Source organism: Neolamprologus brichardi, chromosome 10 (assembly GCF_056152115.1).
Source record: "Neolamprologus brichardi isolate AB-2024 chromosome 10, ASM5615211v1, whole genome shotgun sequence".
Lineage (NCBI taxonomy): Eukaryota > Metazoa > Chordata > Actinopteri > Cichliformes > Cichlidae > Neolamprologus > Neolamprologus brichardi.
This window is the reverse complement of record NC_142113.1, coordinates 5,755,719-5,763,500: the sequence shown is the minus strand read 5'-3', so window position 1 is coordinate 5,763,500 and position 7,782 is coordinate 5,755,719. Positions and strand designations below refer to the sequence as shown.

Genomic DNA, 7,782 nt, shown 5'->3' with positions numbered 1-7,782 from the left:
CCCTACTGAACCTGAGAACTAGCGAAACTGCGTCAAGCTTAATTTTACAGACAGTAAAATAATAAAGGTGGAACATTTTTCTTTTCAAAATAAAAGACCTAGTCTAAGGCGGCGTTTCACGGACCTTATTTTGTTGGAGGCTTCCGGAAATTGCGCTCGACACTGAAGCTGACTCTACAGCTCTACTGCGGAGGTGGCACGTCTCTCTCTCTCTCTCTCTCTCGTAGGAAAGGTCTCGGGATGACAACTTGCAGAGTTATAACCCACTCGCCGCCGTGTCGATAAGCAGGGAATTGTAGATATTAAAAGGAGGAGAAGAAGAGTCTCGGATGACCTTTAGTGTCGTTGCCAGTCCAGTTTTCACTCCACTTTAATATTCGCATCGCTCCACCAAGTCAGAAAAGGGGATCCGTGCGTCAGTGGGATAAGACCCTTTCCACACTTCCTCACCTGAAGTGTCCCCTACCTTACCTTCCTCGGCCAGATAGTGGGAAGCCGGCGGAGCAGACTTGAAGAGCTTTATTTGCCTGAGGCGGAGTGCTCACATAAAGCCTGGTGAAGGACGTTGACAACTGAGAAGTGCGTACATCAGCCATGGGAGCCTCCAGCACTACTTCGAGGAAACTTCCCCTGCTCTACTTTACCTTTCTGTGCGCGCTCACAGGTCAGTCTTCACCTGCCTTATATAAATGCCTTCTGTTGTGTTTCCTTGTTTGTTCACATTTCCAGAAGCACACACACACACGCAAACAGTGGTTATCACTTTGTATTTCAGATCTTAAAATAATGCGACATCACATTTTCATCCATCCTGTTAGCATTAAATATCAAAGCAACATAGTGTACATTAGAATGTGGGATTTACTGAAGCCCGACCACGTTGTGCTGACATGAGTCATAATCAGGAACCTGTAACTAATGACAGAAATGACAGCAGGGTCTGCTTCTGGGGGTTCTTTGCTGCATGTGTGCCAGAGGATGAAGGGCTGGATTTGAAGCTGAAACACCTGTTTGTTTTTCACAGGATTTGAAACAAGTGTGTTACACATGATTATGTCTTCCAGGGAAGAATAATCCCTTTATAGCTGCTGCAACACCGGCTCAGCCGTCACTCTCTCTAGCAATGTATTAAACTCCTACTTTCACTGATAGCTGTACAGTACACGCAGCCTACTTTTCCCTCTCTTTGATTTAGAAATTGGGCCACGGTACAGCTGCACGAGTATTTTGCAAACGTTTTGGGGAGCAAGAAGTTTTTAAATGATTAATTCCAGTAAAGAAAAAAATCTAATGGCTGCACCTAGAAGGGAGTCTTTTTTCTTTTTTTTCTGCATTTCAAGGGAATATTAATATTTCTTGAGTTTTGTGCAGTTTCTTCTCATTCGGAGACCTACTAGAGTTCATATAAAGGCACTACTGATTTAATAGTCATTCTCCTTGAAAAGCAACAAAGAAATGCTGGACGTTCACGAGCTCATGAATTTTGAATCATCATTTTATCGTCCTTCTTGTCTTAATTTAACCCTCAGCAACGACAGAAATTATTATTTTTTAATCAGTGTCAGCGATGAAAGAGTCAAACACTCAGTTTTTGGACTGCTCACATGCTCCACTCCACTCTCATATGGAGAAACTGGAAACATCTATTTAAGTTGTAGAGCCCCATCTGCTCCAGGTGAGCGCCTGTCACTTCCAAGAGTCTGGGTGCTGACTTTCATATTGCTCTGTGAGACATGAAAGCCAGTGAGAGATACACACTTTGCCTGAATTTGTTCTCAGCTGCCCGTAGCTTATGTGTGCTTTTCAGTGCTGTTGCCAAAACAGTCACATTCCCTGTCAGCGAGGGAGTTTCTCTCTGAGGGAGTATTACCTGAGTAACACTTCCATTTTGCACCATCTAGGCTCACTGCGATGAGACAGCGATTTAAGTCATTGTAAGGGGTGACTGCAAGCAATGTCTGGCAACCAGTTTTATCAGCAGGCTATGATTCAGGGTCACAGGACAACTGGAAGATATGAGCACTGTAGCTGACCTTGACCTCACCATCAATCGCCTTGCAGGTGTGTCCTGAAAACACTGAGCAGTCAAGACACAGAGAGGAAATGTTCATGAATAGCACCCGGTGGCAACAGGAAAACTGTGAGCTCTTTGAATCCCAGATGTGTGCGTTAGAGCAGGAAGTGAGCAAACCTCCTCCTACAAACAACATGGTGGTTCAGGTCAAAATCCAGAGCAGTGGAGAATGTTATCAGACTCGCAAGCAGCTGCTGAGTGATTGAGGATATGTCAAAAACATATGACTTCACTTCCACACTTACTCTTTTTTGAGTGTGTTTGCACTATGACTGCATGATGTACTCATAAGAGGGAAAAAGTTACGCGTGAAAAATTCTCACCAACAGAAAAACGCAGGAGTCACCGTGTGTAATGACCGATTTGAAATTCTGCTACTCCTCTAAAAGGAGGAAACCTTAATGAACAGCATATTGTCCTTTTCTGTCTCCCTGTAATCTTTACGATTCACCACATGTTGATGTATAAATGATCTTTTTCACAGAACGTTCTGACCGTGTTCTGTGACCACGTCGGGTAAATAACTTGTTTGTAAAAACGATTCCATGCTTATTATTCTTCCTTGTCAGAAGCTTGGCGACTGCTGTCGCACATGTATTGTCGTTTGACCCATTTTCTCAGACGACTGCCTTTTTGTGTGAAATCTATTTATTTAAGATTTCCGAAACAGTCGCTGCATTTCAAATGTCATCTTGAGGGCACAATTCGCCATGTTTGGAATCTATCCCAGCTGCCATAGGGTGAGAGGCGGGGTACACGCACAGGTTGCCAGTCTCTCTCAGGGCCGACACAGAGAGACAGAAAACAGTCCACACTCACACCTATGGGACTCTAGAATCACCATTTCACTCAAACTAACTGGCTTCCTTCCTGTGGGAGGAAGCGGGAGTACCCACAACTCCACAGAAAAAGGTCGATTTAAACTCAGAATTTTCCTGCTGTGAGAAACGAATGCTTAATTCATTGTCCTGCTGCACCATAGATTTTGGTGCCAGTTCACGCTTTTGGTCAATGACGAATCGCAGGTTGAGACTGGACTGCATTTGGTTGTCCTACATTATAGCAGAAGGCCTGACCTGAGACTCAGAAGGATGATCTAGGAAGGTTTAAAATTCTTCACTCTTTTTTTTTCACTGTTATTACAGTTGGTAACCTCTTACCCATTCTAACCCTGTACTTTGGAGAAGGGTAAAAATTGATTTGTAAAATGTAAATAGTTTTCTTGTGTGTAAGCTGCAGTGATTGTTTTCTTTGTTCCCCAGTTTCTAAGAGCATTTAATAAAACCAAACGTTACATATTCTGATTGCCTGTGGGTAGATTTTGACACGGTTTTGTAAACGGACTCAGGCGCAGACCAGGAGACCTTTGCAGAAACTGATCCAGTAGCTCCTCTCGCTCACTCGGGGGTAAATGGACTGGTTCTTATATAGCGCTTTTCTACTCTGTCCGAGCACTCAAAGCGCTTTATACAGCTAATTCATTCACCCAATCACACAAGCACTTCTAAGCTTAAGTGCTAAGTATCTAACATACACATTCACACTCCGATGGATGCATCGGAGAGCAACATGGGGTTAGTATCTTGCCCAAGGATATTTGGCATGCAGACTGGAGCAGCCTGGGATTGAACCACCGACCTTCTGGTTAGTGGCTGATCCGCTCTGCCACCTGAGCTACAGCCACCCCAGGGTACAGGGACGGGTCCGGGGGGAATGCGGGTGACTCAACGTTCCAGCGACGAGTAGTGTAGGTCTGCCATCTTAGCCCTTCTGATTGTGGTAACCAGCACCAGGTGTGATGATGAGCACAGGTGTGTGGGCCAGGGGCGGAGCCCACAGTGAGCACCGCTGTGACCGGGGAAAGAGGGATAGCGAGAGAGAGAGAGAGCACAAGAACACATGTTGCCTAACACGGAATCAGCCGGTGAGGCACGGGGACCGTGACAGATTTGGCGTTACGATTAAGATCACCACCGGTGGCAACTTAGACCTCAAATGGTTAAAGTAGTCTAGACTAGGCACATTTACCTCTGGGAAAACAATGACCTGCCAGCTAGACAAAAATCAGCTCATGAGATGCTGTGTTCTTCTGCTCCACTTCAGGTAGAAACAAGTGACACACGAACGCACACACACACATTTCTGGTGTTGCTATCCTCGTGGGGACATCTCATTGACATAATGCTTTCCCTAGCTGCTTACCCTAACCCTAACCATCAAAAATAAATGCCTAACCCTGACCCTTACCCTAAACCTAACCATAACCTTGACACTTATTCCACATTTTGAGTCTCAAAAATGCCTTCAAATTTGTGGGAACCAGGATTTGGGTCCCCATAAGTGTAGTAAACTTCCAACACACACACACAGACACACATATTAGTAGTAGTAAGACCATCTGAAACTGCTGCACATAGTCAGCTTTGCCATTGTGGCACAGTGCTGAACTTCAGTGTTGTCCTCTGTTTAATTCAGTGTTACCTTTCCTAATTAAACGTGACACTTACCTTCTGTGCTACCACCCAGCAGTTGAATCTTTTTATATTAAGCTTTGCTAGCATGAACAGTTCTTCTCAGTCACACAAACTCATTAAGATTGTCTCAGTGAAGTTGTGTTTGGGTCAGCTAATTTGATTATATTAGCTTAGGTTCATCAAGCACTGTGCCTAATTATTCACTCGCGTCTAATTGCTTAATTTGCCCTTTGTCTTCTTCTGAGGTAAGCTGTGTCAGTTGGCAGAGTTTAATCTTTTCCTGGTGTTATATCAGTCTTACCACTAAAAGTCCTTGTCGTGTGTATTTAGCGTTTTATTCCGAGAAGTATGTGGTTCACGCCCCTGCGTTCATGTTATCAAGGCATCCTGGTGAGGGGTGCAGACAGAGATTCTGAAGAATAAAACTTTAAAGTCACATTGTTGGCTAATATGATCGTAAAATGAAGGTATTGCAACTGAAAGAGTTGCTGTTTTAGCTCGTCCCAGCACCGTGTTCTAGCACCGGATTTACATAAGCACACACAATAATCTTGAAGCTTGACGTCACCTATCAAAGACCAGCGGCGGCGATGTATGAGCTATGCCTTATCTGTTCAGCAGCCGCTGTACAATTAATCTTGCATTCTGGACACACCATCTGGCAAGAGCGCACATCTTCATTTGTTTTCCAGGTGTGTCCTGTGATGGACGCTAGTTATTTAACAAGGTCAACCCATACAAGCTTCAAAATGCTCTGTTGGGAGATGAGGCAGCGGTGTCCTCACCGCTGATGACTGTCAGTGATTTATAATACTAAGTGAGAGTGCTGCGATAATTATTAATAGTAGCATGTCTTATTTTAACATAGAGTCACTCTTGGCTATGAGCTTTCCTGCTTTAGAAGATAATAGCTTTTGAAGCTTGGTATACTAGCACACATGACATGTGGTAGGTTGAAGTTTCACACGCTATTTTTTACCACATTAGCGCTTAATTCTAGGGCTGCACGATTTTGCATGAAATGAGAATCACGATTTTTATGCTTAGAATTGAGATCACGATTCTCTCACGATTTTCTTTTCCAGTATAAATATTTATTGCATTTATTAACTGCACATCAACTTTGTAACAGTTGAGACTGAACATAAAAATAATAAATAAACATAAAAACAACAAATGTCTCACGTTTTGTCGTTGCCGCAAAATGTTGTACTGCTTGAAATTGCGTCTCCACCGTTGCTCGACACTGCGTGTATAGAGCAGGTAGTGCAACAATAGAAAAATAGTTGTGGGACGGCACTGTGTAGCGTTTGTCTAGGGTGTTGATCACTTTCCTAAATCCCTCGTTTTGCACAGTGTTGATGGAGCCATATCTTTGGTCAGGTGATAAGTAATAGCCTCCGTAATTTCTTCGTGCCTGCGGGAGTTCGAGGGGTATAGGGAAGCGCTGTATAAGGTTCCCGTTATTGATGTTTGGGTGGTTGACCGGGACGGATTTTCTCCTGTCACTTTCTCGTCATCCCTGACGTGCTCTCCGTTGTTTTTTCCCTGCCAATTTTAGCAGCCAGCTTCTGTATCACGTGGTATAAGGCTCCGCCCTTGTCATTTGTTGAGCAGGAAGAGTGAGCGCTTGTTTTTATGCAGATTACGTCCCGGATCAAAATGCGGTACAATCGTCGTCGTCGTCTTTTTTTTTTTTTTTTTAAATCGTTGTCATTTGGAAATGAGATCGCACATAAGTATGAATCGAGATCGCGATTTTCTAACGATTAATCGTGCAGCCCTACTTAATTCCAAAATATGTTTTTAACTCTAAGAAGAGGAAAAAGCCGAGCTATTCAATGCAGTTTCTCCAGCGTACAACTATGGCCTTATCTCTAATTGCCTGTTTTTTAGAATAAAACCAAATAGATGTGCAGCAAAGCCCCTTTTCCACTCTGAGCCGGGATTACAAGGGTTTGAAGGCTGCGCTCCTCACGTATGTGTCCCCAGCAACTGGTGCAATTTTGATTTCAGGGGGGAAGATTGAGGGATTTATCGGTACATAATGACATACATACAGCAGTGCACTCTTTCCTCTTTAGTGAGATAGTTTGTTGTCCAGTTGTCAGTCTGTGCAAGTGTGCCAGTGTGCCTTGTAATCTTTTATATTTACACTCACTTGCACCCTGTACAAAGCCCAGAAGGACAAGAACCGGAGTGGAGATTAGTTCAGATTCAATCTCACAGCATAATATATCACATCCCAAAAAAGCCACAATGGGCTTCTTTTCTTTCCCTGTAGTTGTTTTCACTGTGTTTGTTCTTATTTCATATCTTCTTTGTGATCATTCAGCATGTTATTATCTACTGAAATTCAAAGAAGTCATGTTAAAAAGGTTTGAAGTCTGCACATCTGCACAAAGAACATGCTAACACAACGCTAGTGCACAACCCATTGAAGCTGTTGTGCGTTTTAAGAGGTCTTCCCAAGAGGGCAGCAGCAACTATAACATCACATTTCCATAAAGACATTTTAAGGGGCTGGAAAATAGGCTGGATTTAATATAATGCACGCCATAAAGACAGGTCATTTCTTTATTTTATATGTAACCCCTTCATAAATCCTGTTGACTATAGTCTATTTGCCATTATAAGCAAAGATATTACACAAAAAAATGTGATCACTGTAATGAGCAGTCAGGCTACAGCTGAGTAATGAGAAAGTAGTGTAAAGAGTAGTGTAACAAATTACTTTCTCCAGGGACTAACTATGTAATATGCGCCTGCTTATGTTTAAGAGATGTAATGTGTAATACAATGACTCCAACGCCAGTTATCATTCTCTAAATCTTTGGTTTCATTTGATATCTCACGTTCTTCTTCTCTTAGTGGTCATTTAGCACGTCTGCAAGATTATTTTTCCGGTCTTTGTCTGAATGAGAGATGTTAACATTAACTTCAGACAGACAATCTCACATTGATACCTCAATCCCAGTCTCATACTGCAATTAAGTCTGGGGTCATGCAAACACCTTAATCTAATTATATTGCAGTAATTAGGCCCATTCACAGGATTAGTGATGTGATTGAAGCATGTGGAGCACTGCAGTGCTGGCTGCATTTGTAAGCGCTGCATTGACCTGTAAAGACCATGCTCAGTCCAGCCACTGGAGGTTTGATGATTTGCAACTCGTGCCCCACATTCACTGAGTTACTACTATTTTTAAGTCCATACAAACATTCTTATTTTTA

General features: G+C 42.9%; 1 protein-coding gene across 1 annotated transcript in view; it reads left to right on the top strand.

Annotated features, from left to right (window-relative positions):
- Nucleotides 1-240: 240 nt before the first annotated feature.
- Nucleotides 241-7,782, top strand: part of esama (endothelial cell adhesion molecule a) — a 60,445-nt gene continuing 52,903 nt past the window's right edge. The window contains exon 1 of the mRNA XM_006800509.2: nucleotides 241-664. Within this exon, the coding sequence (XP_006800572.1) occupies nucleotides 595-664 (70 nt within the window). The 5' untranslated portion in view covers nucleotides 241-594. The remainder of the gene's footprint in view (nucleotides 665-7,782) is intronic.